The sequence below is a fragment of the Sarcophilus harrisii genome, chromosome 2 (genome assembly GCF_902635505.1).
Source record: "Sarcophilus harrisii chromosome 2, mSarHar1.11, whole genome shotgun sequence".
Taxonomy (NCBI): Eukaryota; Metazoa; Chordata; class Mammalia; order Dasyuromorphia; family Dasyuridae; genus Sarcophilus; species Sarcophilus harrisii.
Window position 1 is genome coordinate 659,174,307 of NC_045427.1, and position 13,297 is coordinate 659,187,603.

General features: G+C 42.0%; 1 protein-coding gene across 1 annotated transcript in view; it reads right to left on the minus strand.

The window, feature by feature from the left end:
• Positions 1-8,963, minus strand: part of LOC116421045 (transcription elongation regulator 1-like protein) — a 66,421-nt gene extending 57,458 nt beyond the window's left edge. The window contains exons 1-3 of the mRNA XM_031949395.1: positions 8,252-8,963; positions 5,730-5,876; positions 4,184-4,364 (exon numbers count right to left, since the gene is read on the minus strand). Coding sequence (XP_031805255.1) covers positions 4,184-4,364; positions 5,730-5,876; positions 8,252-8,590 — 667 coding nt within the window. The 5' untranslated portion in view covers positions 8,591-8,963. The remainder of the gene's footprint in view (positions 1-4,183; positions 4,365-5,729; positions 5,877-8,251) is intronic.
• Positions 8,964-13,297: the final 4,334 nt, after the last annotated feature.

Sequence of the window (13,297 nt, forward strand, 5' to 3'; positions counted from 1 at the left end):
GAAAAATAAAATCATCTCTTTCCAAAACTTGGATATACTCCAGCAAAAATAAAAAATTGGCATCTTTCCCAACCCTTTGCTCACATACTCCATTTTTCCTGAATACATAGGTGAATGATCCTTTTTTTCTTCCTCAGTGTTGTGTTAACCCATATAGCTGATAGTCACAGGCAGTGGTCTGGTATTTATAACAGGTAGAAGAATAAAGGGATGGGAATGAAACATTCTGGTGCTTTTATGAAGGAGTCAATAACCACTAATGATATTCAATAGCTTATTTAGCTAGAAATGATCATATTTTCCTGAATGCATAATTGAGATACAAGCATATAACTGGCTCAGACATCAGAGCTGATCACAGGCAGAAGAGACAATAGAAAAACCAGTCCTACATTCTCTTTGCTATTTCTATGACTACACAACTGATGGAAAAAGAGATTACCAATCACTTGACCAACCTTGATATTAAATTGCTCATTATGAAAAAAAATAATATCACATTAGTTTCAAAACTAAAAATCTTCTGGATCAAATTTAGGAATATGAGACATCTGATTCCAAATTCCCTGAAGTGTGTTCAGTGCTTTCTGACTTCATTGCTATATAAAGAGCATAAAATAAGTTCTTCAGATCATTGATTAAAAATGAGAGGATGAAGTCTGAAAAAATTAATGGATCCTCAAGTCTCTTCTTCTCTTCTAAGTATTATATTCACCAGCATTGGCCCGATACTGTCATCTACAACTTCTGTACAACCTACTGTTGAAGCAATACAAAGTTTCTCTCCTTAAATGTATAACTATAAATTGAACGCATGATGTGATATACATGAAGGTTATTTGAAACAAGGTTATTTGACTAAATCTATCATCTAATTGATGAGGAAAAGTGTCTATCTGTCTCATTTAAACCTACATCATCTAAATGTTAAATGAACTGCCTAGGAAGGTAGTGAATCCCTTAACACAAGGTCTTTTGAGCTAAAACTGAGTAAAAGATGAGGATTTTGTAAAGATGAGATTGCTTGGTTATATGGTGAATTCTATACCCTCTGAATTTTTTTTTTAACTCTAGTGTTTGTAACTACAACAACATGGGTGGGACCCAACTTTAGAACCAGAAAAATCTGGATTCAAATCTTGCTGTTTAACATACTGCCTTTGTAACCCTAGAAAAGTCACTTAGCATTTTAGCTCTCTAGACAAAACTCTAAGATGATAATTTGTAGGAAAAATCCTAACCTTCATTGATAAAAGGACTTCCTTCACCCACAAGTTCCATACTCAAATGCAATCATAAGTCTAATCCCTTTCCTATTATGTGACTTTTCCCTTTCCTATTTTTAAATCCCCAGTGGCTCTAAAACTCATTATTTAAATTTCATCTGCAGTCATAATGGACTTTCCACAAGATAAGTATTCTGGAAAAGCTGCATGTCAAGCATGGTAGGAAGGAAGGGGGACTCGTAGGGGCTCTGTCATATCTATTAATTCAAAGTCTTTTTATTGTTACTACCTGATCTGCAGTTAGACCTACCCGTATAATCATTGAAAGGTAATTCAAAGGTCTATGACCGATTTGTTCTTCTAGACAATGGCAATGGTGTCTTGCTAGATGACCATCAATAGTCATCACTACAGATCTCTTTTTATCCTAAAATCCGATAATCTGCTCCTTTTTAATATTTTCTTACTTGTCTAACCTATCTGATCTATTAGTAATTAAGTGACATATAAATAGATACTTTCATGCTTTTGAGATTCATTAGTATTCAAAGGAACATTTTATAATTATGAATAAAAGCTTTGATTTTAAATATTGCTTTGAAATTGGGAGGAGGAGGAATGCTTTACAAATAACTTATTTTATCTTTACAACTTTGGGAGGAAGGTATTATTATTTTCTCCTTTACAGATGAGAACAAGTGGTTAATGAACATGCCCAGAATCCAACAGATTATAAGTATTTGAAACCAGATTTGAAATCAGATCTTCACAAACCTGCTCAGCCTTTTATGTACTGTATTGTGATGTTTCCACTAAAGGCCCCCTAGTGGTCTGACAGAGAGTAAAAATCTTTCTCAGTGATTAAGGGATTGTACTTGACTCAGCCACAGATAATATCCAACATTATCTGAGACCAAATTGGTCCTGACAGCATTATCTCCATTTCCACAGTATTTACTGAGTCAAAGTAAGTGCATTGTCCTTGAAATTTCTGTTGGATCAAGTACATTTCCTTTAAAAACAGAATATGTAAACCTGTCAAAGTCCACATTATCTCATGGTTTTTGAATTAAGAAAAAGACAGAGTAGAAAGAAATTTCCCCAAATGATAGACAAAGAAAGGCAATAGGACATGGTACTTTATGATTTTTTTTCTTTTTCAATATTTCATATTTATATGTCTATATATGCACATATATGTGCATATACCTATAAATGCATATATATATTTTTAACAAGAAAGTTAAAGCCATGAGAGTATTCTTTAAATAGACATCATAAAATATTTATCATAGAATAGTGTTGAGAAATTCACATTTGTCATCAGGTTTTTGCAAAAAGTAGCCTCATATACATTCATATTTGAATGTACAAAAGCATGATAGCACTGATTTCAAAACAAACAAACAAAAAACAACAAAACATTGAATTTAGATTGTTCCTAATATACAATTGATAACCAATTCACCCAATGAAAACTGGACAGAACAGTCAAAAAGATAAGTTATAGAGTTAATAGAACAAAAAAGGGCTAAGTCGACTGAATATTTTTCATTGAATAAATTGGTTGTGTTCATTCATTCACCTATTCTATCAACAACTACTATTAAGCACCTGCTATGCAAAGATACTGTGCTAAGATGCCTGGACAGACTAGGGCATTGACTCTACCATCATTATGTCAAAGTACCACAGTCACAGTCATATTAATTTGAAAGAATTCCATGAATTAGGGGAAATAATTCATATTTACTCAGATGCTTGGACTACAAGTTAAAAACAAATAAATAATATAAACTGAGGAGTTAAATAAGCAATCCCTTCTTCCCTGAATGAAAATCAAATAGGCAGCATTATTGTAAACATATTTACAAACGTATAACTATGTGATGTTGATCTAATTTACAGTTGATCAATAATTTAAGAAAGGCAAGAACAGAATACAACAGTTCCCTGGCAAGTATCATTACAACAACCTCTGAAAATTAGAAAACATTTGAATTGTTCTTTAAGACTCAGTGCTAAGTAAGATTCATTGTTCATTAGCATAAGGGATGCTTGGAAACAATAAGAAAATGATTTTTTTTCCCTTAACAGAACTCTCTGTGATCCAAAGGAAATTTTCCTTGTTACTATATTTTAAAAATATATGGCAATGGTATGATATGAAAGAAAAAGAGAAAAAAAACATAATACAATTGTGAAATATTGAAACCAATTATATAACAGAAGAGGGCTTGGAAGAATGTTGATGGAACCACTTTTTATTTATTTATATGATATAAATCATGAGTCCAGGATATATTAAAATGATTTTTTAAAAGGATTTCATCATTTCTCCATCATTACATGGTTAACATGAAATCTTCTAACCAAGAAGGCAGTCACTTTTTAACTAAGGCAAATGATATCTTAAATTACTGAAACTTAAAAGTATGAATAAAATTAATCTTCAAAACAATTAAATTTTATTTCATTTCCATCCTGCTTATAAAGAAAGGCAGAATGAAAATGGTAGGAATTTTAAAATATTTAACATTTAGTGGCTTATTCAGTTTAATGATTTTTTTTCGGGCTTCTCATCCTGTTTAAATATTTTTTTTAACTTGGTTGAGTAAAGAGTTAGTATCCTATATTATTAGCAACCAACAGAGAATCAGATAAAATTCTAAAAATAGATTAGTGATTAAACAATTCTTTATATGCTTGTCCATATATTTCCAACTTTTCCATCATCTTGCTAACACATCTTATCACCTAAACAGAGGTGAATAATGAAAATAACATCTATTTCCCTTACATCAGCTTATCTCCTGTCCACTTAAATAGGGAAAAAATGCCAAAATGATATTTCCATGAAAGTGAGTTATATACTATTCACAATGAATACCATATGATAAATCATTGGTGAAAATAAAATATAATGAATAGAAGTAATCACCATCATTTTTACCAACCTGGTATAGGCTGAGGTGCTAACACCACTGTGGGGAGATGCCTGGAGGCAGGAGCTGGCCTAGATACAGCCATGGCCACTTGGTTTGTCATTAAATGTGGTTTCTCATGTTCATGAAAGAATCCTGATTCCTCAGGATGTATCCAAGTAGAGTCCAGAGCAAATGTGTTATTTAAATATATCTGTCCAAGATAAAGTAAAAGGAATCTCTTAAGAAAATTGTCATAATATGCAAAATAGACACTTTCAGAGACATGTATTCAGTCCTGCCATGTAGTGGTTCAAAATAATGGCATTTCCAAGCATTACAAATCATGTAATTTTTGTAAAGATGTAGTTCTGGATGTAGTTAGAAAAAAGAATTGCTGTTTAATTACTGTAAATACATTATCTCCTACTGAGGATCTGTTAGACTTATCTATTCATTGAACAGCGAACAGAATTATGATAAATGGTCCCCACAAGTAATAGGTAGATACCTTTTTAAAGCAAGTACGGTTGAATATAGAAATCAAAGAAATAGGAAGTCAAAGAAATCTAAAAGTGATAAGCAACATTCCCAGTTGATAAAAAGGGATCCCACTGTAGCCAATTCACTATTTTCAGTGGTGTTATGAAGTCCTATGAGACATCAACAAGGAGATTCAGCCTGGCCATGAATTGGAATGAATTATTGAGATCTTTAGAGCTGTCCTTTCAGACTTTTGATTGTAGAAACAAAAATGGCTCTGCTATCCAGTCAAAATGGAAGTCAAGACATTAGGAAAAGTCTGGTATTTTTAGGCAAAACAGGTTAACAAAAGGCAAAATTCAGTTCCAAATATTCCTTTGCCACTGTGCTTTGTACACTGTCCAAGATAATAATCAATTTATGGCCTTACTTGTCATTGTCTAAACATAAACAACATCTGAATTTATTTGGGGGTGGCAGTGATTTTATTAATTACATGTAGAGAGTCACAAAAAGCTAATGAAGAAGGTGCTAGATGAAGATGCCAGAACCCTTGTCTGGATTCAAATTTTACATTTGGTTCTTATATTTGGGAGCATGGACACTTAGCCTATCACAGACCCTAGTGGCATCTAAAGGCATACAGTAAATTAGAGTTGATTTCTGTTTTGGTGGGAAAAGTCCCATACTTTAATATGTACACACATACATATATGCATATATGCATTCATGTGGGCATTATAGACAAGTAATGTTCCCTGATACTGACCCAGTCATTTTAAGTATTCTACAACATAAGACATTCAAATTCATACTTTCCAAAGAAGGAAAGAAGAAAAATCATAAAAGAGCAAATTCAAAATCTAGGAAAATGAAATGCCAATGAAAATAATGCAGTCATTGCCTTGAATTAAAAAAGTGAAACTTTGGGCTTTAATCCCTACAAAATATTAGTATTTTTAATAAGATATTCTTACTTTGCAAGGGTTTAAGTAGATGGTTGCTATGTTGCAATGATATATATATATATATATATACATATATTTATATGTACAATTAAAATTTATTGATCCAATTAAATTATTGGCATTTTTACCTTACAGTTGGGCATCCTCTTCTCTAGCCAACTTTTCCCTACTGGAGGTGGAAGAGCAGAAGTGTATACATGGGGAAAAATGGGGATCAAATCCAGATTAGAAGAGGGAGAAAATCCTATCACAGGTGATTGAGCTCCAAACATCCACTAAAAAACAAAATGACAGAAAAGGGAAATTGAAGTTTTTGTTTATTCTGACATAAATCCACAATGCTTGAGACTAAATAACTGCTGATTTATCTAGGGATCTTTGAGTCCAAAGACTATTTTTAAACTAAAAAGACATTTATATTTCAAAAGGTGATTGAAATATCAAATACATTTTCCCATTCTGCAGTGCTAAATGAGTACCACAATTCATGAACAGGGAGCATGGTGGTAAATATATTGGTTTAGTAACATTGCAAATAGATGTTGAGTAGTGCATACTTGAGTACTGATGAAAAACTAACTTCCAAGAATAAAGAAATCAGTACATAAATGATGAGGTTATGAACTACCCACCCTCTCCCAAAAAAGGATCATCAACTATAAGGAAAAGAGATGGTTAAATGCATTTTTCATTGTTGGATTGGCTTGATAAACATGAAAAAAACACTATATTTCATGACATTTCAAGATTAGTGACCGATTTCTCCCAATTTAAGGTAATAAAAGATCATCTTCTACCAAGTGAACTCTTCCCTTAATGACTCTTTTTTTCTCATTAAAAATAAGCTTAAGTGTTAAGGCTTAAAGTTTCTAAAGAAAGAGGCTTGCAAATATAACTACATTATCGAGTCTAGAATGACTATTAAGACCTAGAGCATATAACACAATGGTAAAAACAATTGGATATGAATAGCTCAAGGTGTTCAAAAAAGACTCTTATAAATACATAATTAAATCCTTTTTAGTAATTAACAAGAGGTGTGGTTTAATGCTTGAGAAAATCTCACAATATCTATTTGAGTTTTAAGATCATACATACACACATATGTATTTAAAGATATATTAGTATATATGAGCTATTCTTCAGTGTCAACACTGTTCTTTTGATGTTAAAACTTAATATTTTGTATTAAATTCAAATGCCAAAAAAACTGTGCATTCTAATGTTTTCCTCTTTTCCTTCTTCCATTTACACACACACACACACACACACACACACACACACACAAATGCAGCTTTCTAAACAGAAAATGTTAGTTCCTTGGTATTATATACCTCTAGTGGTAGCATTCGGACATGGCAAGCTTGAAAATGTTGCAATGGCTAGAGGTTTATTTAATAAATCCAAAAAGAAACCGAAGACATATGAAAATATTACAGAAAGCCAAATCCATGTTTTGCTACATGCTAGTTCATTTTTTTACATATTAGTTTTAGTTCTTGTGGTTTACTTTTAAAAGCTGCGTCGATTTCATAGGATTTAACTGGAAGGAGATCCATGAAAGTCTCCCATCCTTTTGCACAGCGTTTATTCAAATATGCTAATGAAGTTAATGATCAGAGTAAGGGGCAAGCTGCCTTAAAATGTATTCTCTGCATAGATATCCGGAAGACAACTGAGCTAGCATTTATGGAGAGGAGCCTCCTTTTCTGCCTTCTAATGGAAAGCAATCACAATTCAAACCATTCTCTTTTTTCTGTCTCCCTTCCTCGAAGTCCCAGTCTCTGCGTCTCTGTCTGCTTCTCTTTCTCCTCTTCTCTCTCCCTTCCTCCTTCCCTCCCTTCTTGATGGTTGCACCTCGCTTCTCCCTCCCTTTTCTTTCTGCTCTAGGCTTTTTCATCCTTTTATTGGAGACAAACTCTTTGGAAGTGCAGTAGATGGGGAGAGAATGTATGGCATCAGGAGGACAAGGGAAGAGGATTCAGAAACATTGTTACCAGTTCATTAGCCTAAATATCTTATTTTTCCCCCATCCGCTTCTATGGAATAAGATTAATTTTTGTGAATGCCTTCGGTCTGATTTTAAAGGGGGGAGGAAGAATGCCCCCCCAGGGAAGAACGAAGACTCGATGCGCAGCCCCCCCCCCCCGCTCCCCGATTTGCTTTTGAAGTCTGCCAGGGATTGTAAAAGTATTAACTTCTGCGTGTCTAACTCGGCCATGGTGGGTGCATGGCTGCAGCCCACGGTTTTACAGGCTGCAACTTCAGCACCACCGCCTCCTGGACAGCGGAAGCAGGAGGGGAGAACAAAGTTCGGCCCCGCTCCTTGGTTCTCGCTCCAAGGGGACCATCCGCCTCGGTGAGTCCCCCAGTAGCCCCGGGAGCGTCCCTAGCACCCCGGGGACCCCCCGCCGGGGCTGCCAGCACGAACTTTAGGGGGTGGGGACGGAGGGCTCCCTGCCAGGCTGCACACTGATGCTTCTGCTAGTCCGAGAACCCCGAGAATGAAAGCCAGGAAGGGGCGACCTGAGGGAAGAGGAGGCTGCCCCGCTCCAGCCCAGGCAGACCCGGGGGGCCTGGCGGCGGCGGGGGGACAGCCCCGAGGGAGCCCGGGGAGGCGGGGGGGGGGGGATCGGGTGCCGAGGCTTACCTGCTCGCTCAGCAAGGGGTACGGAGGCGCCGGGGGGTCGGGCGCCGCCGAGGGCACGGGGACCAGCGGCAGGAAGGAGGGCTCGCAGGGCACCTGCCAGCCGGGCACCCCGGGAAGCAGCGGCGGCGGCGGCGGCCGGGGGGAGGAGGGCAGCAGCAGCGGCGGGGGCGCGACCCCCGTTGCCAGCCGCAGGAGCCCCCCGGAGCTGGGCACCATCCACAGGCAGGGCGGCGGCGGCGGCCGCGGGGAGAGCTCGGCGTTCATCTGCCAGAGCAGCTGAGGGGGCGGCGGCGGGGGCCGGCGGGGCCGCCGCCGCGGGAGACTCGCACCCGGGAGCATCCTACATGCCCCGGCCGGCCGGCCTGCCCCCGGCCACCCGCCGGGCCGGCCCGGGGACTCGCGGCCAGGAGCGCCGCTCAGCCGGACGGGCGACCCTGCGCAGGGGCGGCGGCGGCGGCGGCAGAGGGGCGAGGGCGCTGCCCGCTGCCCATCGGGGCCGCTTCTGGCCGCCTCCGGGCGCCCACCCGCTGGTGGCGGGCGCCGGGCACCGCGCGCGGCTGCGGGGGCAAGGGCAGGCCTGGCGGCGGCACCTGCACGGGAGGCGGCGGCGGCGGGAGCCCAGCAGTCCCAGGCAGGGGCAGCTCGGCGCGCGAGCGAGCCGGGCACCGGGAGCCGCGGTGGCAGCGGCCGCGGAGTGGGAGCTCCACTTCATTCAGAAGCGACGTGTGACGTCGCCCCGCCCCCGGCCCCGCCCCTCCCGCTTGGCTCCGCCCTCACCTAGCTCTGTCCCCTCCCTCAACCCCTTCCCCTCCCGCTTCTTCCTGGCGGGGAGGGGGCGAGGCGGCCGCCGCAGTCCCCGGCCCCAGCCCCCGGCCCCAGCCCCCGGGTCCCAGCCCCCGGCCCCAGCCCCCGGGTCCCAGCCCCCGGGTCCCAGCCCCTGACCCAGCCCCTGGTCCCAGCCCCTGGACCCAGCCCCTGGGTCCCAGCCCCTGGCCCCAGCCCCCGGCCCCAGCCCCTGGGTCCCAGCCCCCCTGGTCCCAGCCCCCTGGTCCCAGCCCCCGGGTCCCAGCCCCCGGGTCCCAGCCCCCGGACCCAGCCCCCGGTCCCAGCCCCCGGCCCCAGCCCCCGGCCCCAGCGCGTCTCCCCCGGGCGCGGGAGCGGAGAGGTGCCAAGATGGGGGGGACGGGCGGCTCTGTCTGAACCTGCCCGTTACCTCGGGTCAGCTCAGGGGGTCAGGCACGGGAGCCCTGCCGGCCGCGGAGCCAGAGGCGCCGAGGCGGACGCTACCTTCGCTCCCGGGCAGGGGCCGTGGCCTGCGCCCGGGAAGAGCCTGGCACGGTCACGTCTGGGAGGCAGAAGGTCTCGGGGGAGGGGGCGCTCAGCTACCCCCTCCCTAGAATCAGGCGCTGTGAGTCTGGGGGTGATAGGACTTCTCACTAGGGTTGCTCCAGTCCAGCCGCACTCCCCCCTGCTCCCCCCCCCCAAGCAGGGAGAAAAGTGAACCTGGGGAAGAGAGGGCACAGGCAAGGGCCGCCAGCCGCTGGACTGCTCTCTCCCGCTTCCTCCCCAGCCTCAGACCCAGGAAAGGCCGGGGGGGGGGGCAGCCCTGCCCTAATCCCTCCTAATGCCCCCGCCGCGCCTCCGTTAATGATTCCCTGTTTGTAGCTTGTCTTCTATATATTTAATTCACTGTTGCCTTCCCCGTTAACTATCAGCTCCCTGAGGGAGCTTGTCTTTCTCTCTTTTTGGATTCCTGGTTCTTAGTTTTCCGGTCTCTCAGTTCTGCCCAAGTCTTCCTGGTTTCCGTTTGTGGTTGTTGTTGTTTGTTTGGGGGGTGGCGTGGGGAAGGGAGGCTTGGCAAAGCTTTTGGGGTGTTCGCCATGTCCTCCCGGGGACTGAAACCAAGGTTACGGCAATTGCCCAGGCTCCCCAGCTAGAGAGCGCCTGAGACCTGATGGACAACAATTTGCCACGAATCGGATGCGGGACACTGGGGAAAGTGGCCAGCCATGACTCAGAGGGGGCCCTCCTGCCTCGAGGGTGACGCTGTTTAGTTTCGGGCTTGTTGGATCCCCAAACTGTGTTGCTGTTATGCGTGAGCAGCTCGAGTTGTCTCAAAGAATGTCGCCAGCCTCCAAATCAAGGGACAGAGATTCGACTGCGTTGCTAATATTGGGCTCGATTCCAAGAGAAGTTAGCAAGGAAGGGATTTTAACAAATCACGGGGAAGTTCCTAGTGGAGCTTACAATTAGCCAGGAGGGAGACACCGTCATAGTGTGACAAGTGGGGGGCTGTGCGGCTAACCCTAAAAGGAGTTTAGAGTTTCAATAGATTTTAGCTATTGTGCTCATGCTAATCCCAATAAGAAGATACCCATAACAAGGAGAATAGGATGAGGCAGAAGTAGACCACAAGGAGATAAACCTAAAAAAGTTTAGCAAATTGGTGGGAGTACAGTTAAGGCTTTTTATAGGGGAAATAGAATAGGGGTGTGTGACATAATCATTTGGCTTTCTGATGGGATACTGTGAGGATGGGTTTTCCAGAAACTTCCACCTGAGATGGGGCAGTTAAACACTTGAACAAAAGGTTCTTAAGTAAGATTTAAGAATAAAAAGCTCATTTCAGTCAGAGGTTGGTGTTCTTCCCTCCTATCCTCAGGGAGCATTAGTGCTTCAGGATTTCTCGGCTATTGCCCACCTGAATACCCAGCACTTCCTCCCTGCCTTTAACAAAACAATGAATATGGAGGTCTACTTTAGACATATTGAATTTGAAATGACTTAGAGCTATCCAAATGGAAATGTCCGGCAAGCATTTGGGAAAAGGGGGACTGGGATTCTGATGGAATATTAGAGATGAATATAAAGGTTTGAAAATCATCTTCATGGAGATCATCACTGAATACACTGGATTTGATGAAATCACATAATGGGTAAAGTGAATAGATAGTCCTGAGACACACCAACAAGGGGATATGTCGCACAAGAAGGGGAAAGAACAATCAAATTGTCAAATAAAAGGAGATGAGAAAAAAAGTTTTAAATAAACTTAGGGACCAAAGACAGTCCAATAAGTAGCAGTGGGTATCAATGTCCACACCTGCAGAGATAAAGAAAGAAAAGACCTCAGAATTTAATCATTAACAATTCTTTAATGCCCTAGAAGAGGACAATTCCATTGAAGCGATGAGATCAGAAACCGTATTTCAAGAACTAAAAAGTGAGTGAAAAGAAAGAAAATAGAGGCAATCAGCTTGGAGAGAGATGGGGCTTTTGAAGAATTTGGCTATTAAAAGTAGAAATGGCAGCATCCAGCATTTGTGGTCCTTGGTCTTACTGATGTTGGTCATGGTGGTGGTGTTTGAGTTCAGATTTTTGTTTACTTGTTTTTATAATGGGGGAAATCTATAAATATGTGACTATACTGGAGAAGCCTGAGGCTAAGGAAAAATCTAAGAGAAGGGGTAGAAAAGGGATGACAAATTCCCAGAAGAGACAGAAGGAAGTGATAATGAGAACAATTTTATGTAAACTTGTCAAAGAGAAGGATCACATTTTCCACAGAAATAGGGAAAAAGGAACAGAAAATGAGAATAATCATGAACACTTCTGAGGTAAGGAAAGAGGTAGTGGAGAAATTGGTAACAGCTGGCCTCTCTGCTCAGAAGGCAAAGCTCTCCGCTGAAAGAGAGAAAAGTAGCAGTAGATTATGCGGAAAGCAGACAACGGAAATAGTCACTGTGGAGACAATGACGGAAGAATAATCAAAGATAAAAAAAAATCCATAAGCATTTATTAAGTGTCTCCTGTTTGTCAGTCATTGTATCAACAAGTGGTTATAAAAAGACCAAAAAGTATCTGTTCTCAAGGAGTTTATTATATTCTATCAATGGAAGATAAGTAAGGAACACATACAAAGCATACATTTAGCCACTAGGGGGGCACAGTGGATAAAGTGCTGGGTCTCCAGTCAGGAGACTCGTTTTCTTGAGTTCAAATCTGACCTCAGACATTTACTGACATTAAGCAAGTCACTTAACCTCATTTCCTCATTCATAAAATGAGCTGCAGAAGGAAATGCCAAATCCCTCCAGTATCTTGGCAATATATCATATTAGGACTTTTCTACTTCCATCCTGGAGATAACAGACCTCTGAATTTAGTCCCTTCTCCCTAGAAGCTTCTTCCAATCTAAACCTTTTCAATGTTCCTTTGCTGAGAAAATACATTAACATCAAAATATAGGACATCTGAAAAGAGACTGAGAGAGACTGTAGCTTCTCATAAAATAATAGAAACAGGTTGTCTAAATAGATGAACACTTCCAGATAAAGCATCCTGTGACCCAGTGGCTGGGCTTCCTACATGGAAAGTCCAGTAACAGCCTGCTGACTGTTTTCTGGTCAGCTTTTGCCTAGCAGCAGCAGCAGTGACCAGTAGTCAGGCAACCAAATAATATTCTTGGCAGGATATCAACCCATCCATTTCAAATGCTAGGTGTTGTATGGAGGAGGCAGGTCCGCCTCCAAGGGAGAGACACTTTCATCACCAAAACTGACTCACAATCAGTAAGGTTTTAAAGATAAACAGAGGATTTTATATTTGTTCCTGAAAGTAATAGGAGAAAAAAGGATAAAATAAAATAAAATGAATGTCAGGAAAGAATGTGCATATCAATTTGAATTGGTAAGAGTCTACACATAGGCTCAAGCTTATGAAGAGAAAATAAATCAGAATGGGAGTGGGGGATTAGAGAGCACAATGAAGATAAATTTTAGGGAGGGATAATCCACAGGGAGATTTGGGAGTAGAAGAAATTATGATCCTAGAGAATAATATCAAACCTATGGATCATGGAAGGATCCTGGATATGGGGTGATGGTCATATTAAGATTGTGACCATCTCTGTGTGTGACTGAATCAACGAATCAACTATTTTTCTAGAAAGTACACTTTCATCTCCCAAGTGTCCAGGCCAGCCAGATTTCCATTTGGTATCTCCCTAGGCTCCTTTGGGCTTTACCATCATGTCCAAGGTACTTC